Source organism: Diaphorina citri, unplaced genomic scaffold, assembly GCF_000475195.1.
Source record: "Diaphorina citri unplaced genomic scaffold, Diaci psyllid genome assembly version 1.1 scaffold43975, whole genome shotgun sequence".
Lineage (NCBI taxonomy): Eukaryota > Metazoa > Arthropoda > Insecta > Hemiptera > Psyllidae > Diaphorina > Diaphorina citri.
In genome coordinates, this window is record NW_007421296.1 from 1 (window position 1) to 594 (window position 594).

Here is a 594-nt window from a genome sequence, read left to right on the forward strand (position 1 = left end):
GGGTACTTACGGAACTGTGTGAAGTCAATGCAATGATTTTCGGTGTGTACAAGAGGGTTGGAGCACAGCTGCCAGAATACAGTGAACACAAATGTGATCAGAACAAGAACACAGAGCATGATGATCCAGAATAATTGCAGTATGTAAGTTATACCCATGAACTGTAAAATGCAGATAGAAAGGGAGCAAATATCAGTGCTTACTCTAAATGGGATATATCAGTAAGCAATGGAAAAAATAAAATAATGATCATAAAATACAATGATATCATGAATTTTTCGTGGTAACACAGAGATTCTTTGCAACTTCTTGTGGATATCACAGCATTACTAAGTGCCTCCTTTGCATTATATTTCCATACTTCAATAATCTTTGTTCTTTGTACACTAACAATGCCACCACAGGTCACTCAATTAAAGTAACTACTCAGTGCCCTCACAAGGCTGAATGCTTCCTAAACTCCGAGCACAGACATTATTGCTTACTGTTACATGCTTTTCAGACACTTGCACCAAGCACAGATAAAAAAAAAAAAAAAAAAACTTCCACCCCCCCAGGAATTGAATCCAACACCCCCGCCACGAAAACCCAAAA

At 38.0% G+C, this 594-nt stretch overlaps 1 protein-coding gene across 1 annotated transcript in view; it reads right to left on the minus strand.

Moving 5' to 3' along the window:
• Window positions 1-10: 10 nt before the first annotated feature.
• LOC103523823 overlaps window positions 11-594 on the minus strand; it is a gene marked incomplete at both ends in the record, with an annotated part of 10,119 nt that continues 9,535 nt past the window's right edge. Inside the window, one exon of the mRNA XM_008488842.1 lies at window positions 11-161. Within this exon, the coding sequence (XP_008487064.1) occupies window positions 11-161 (151 nt within the window). The remainder of the gene's footprint in view (window positions 162-594) is intronic.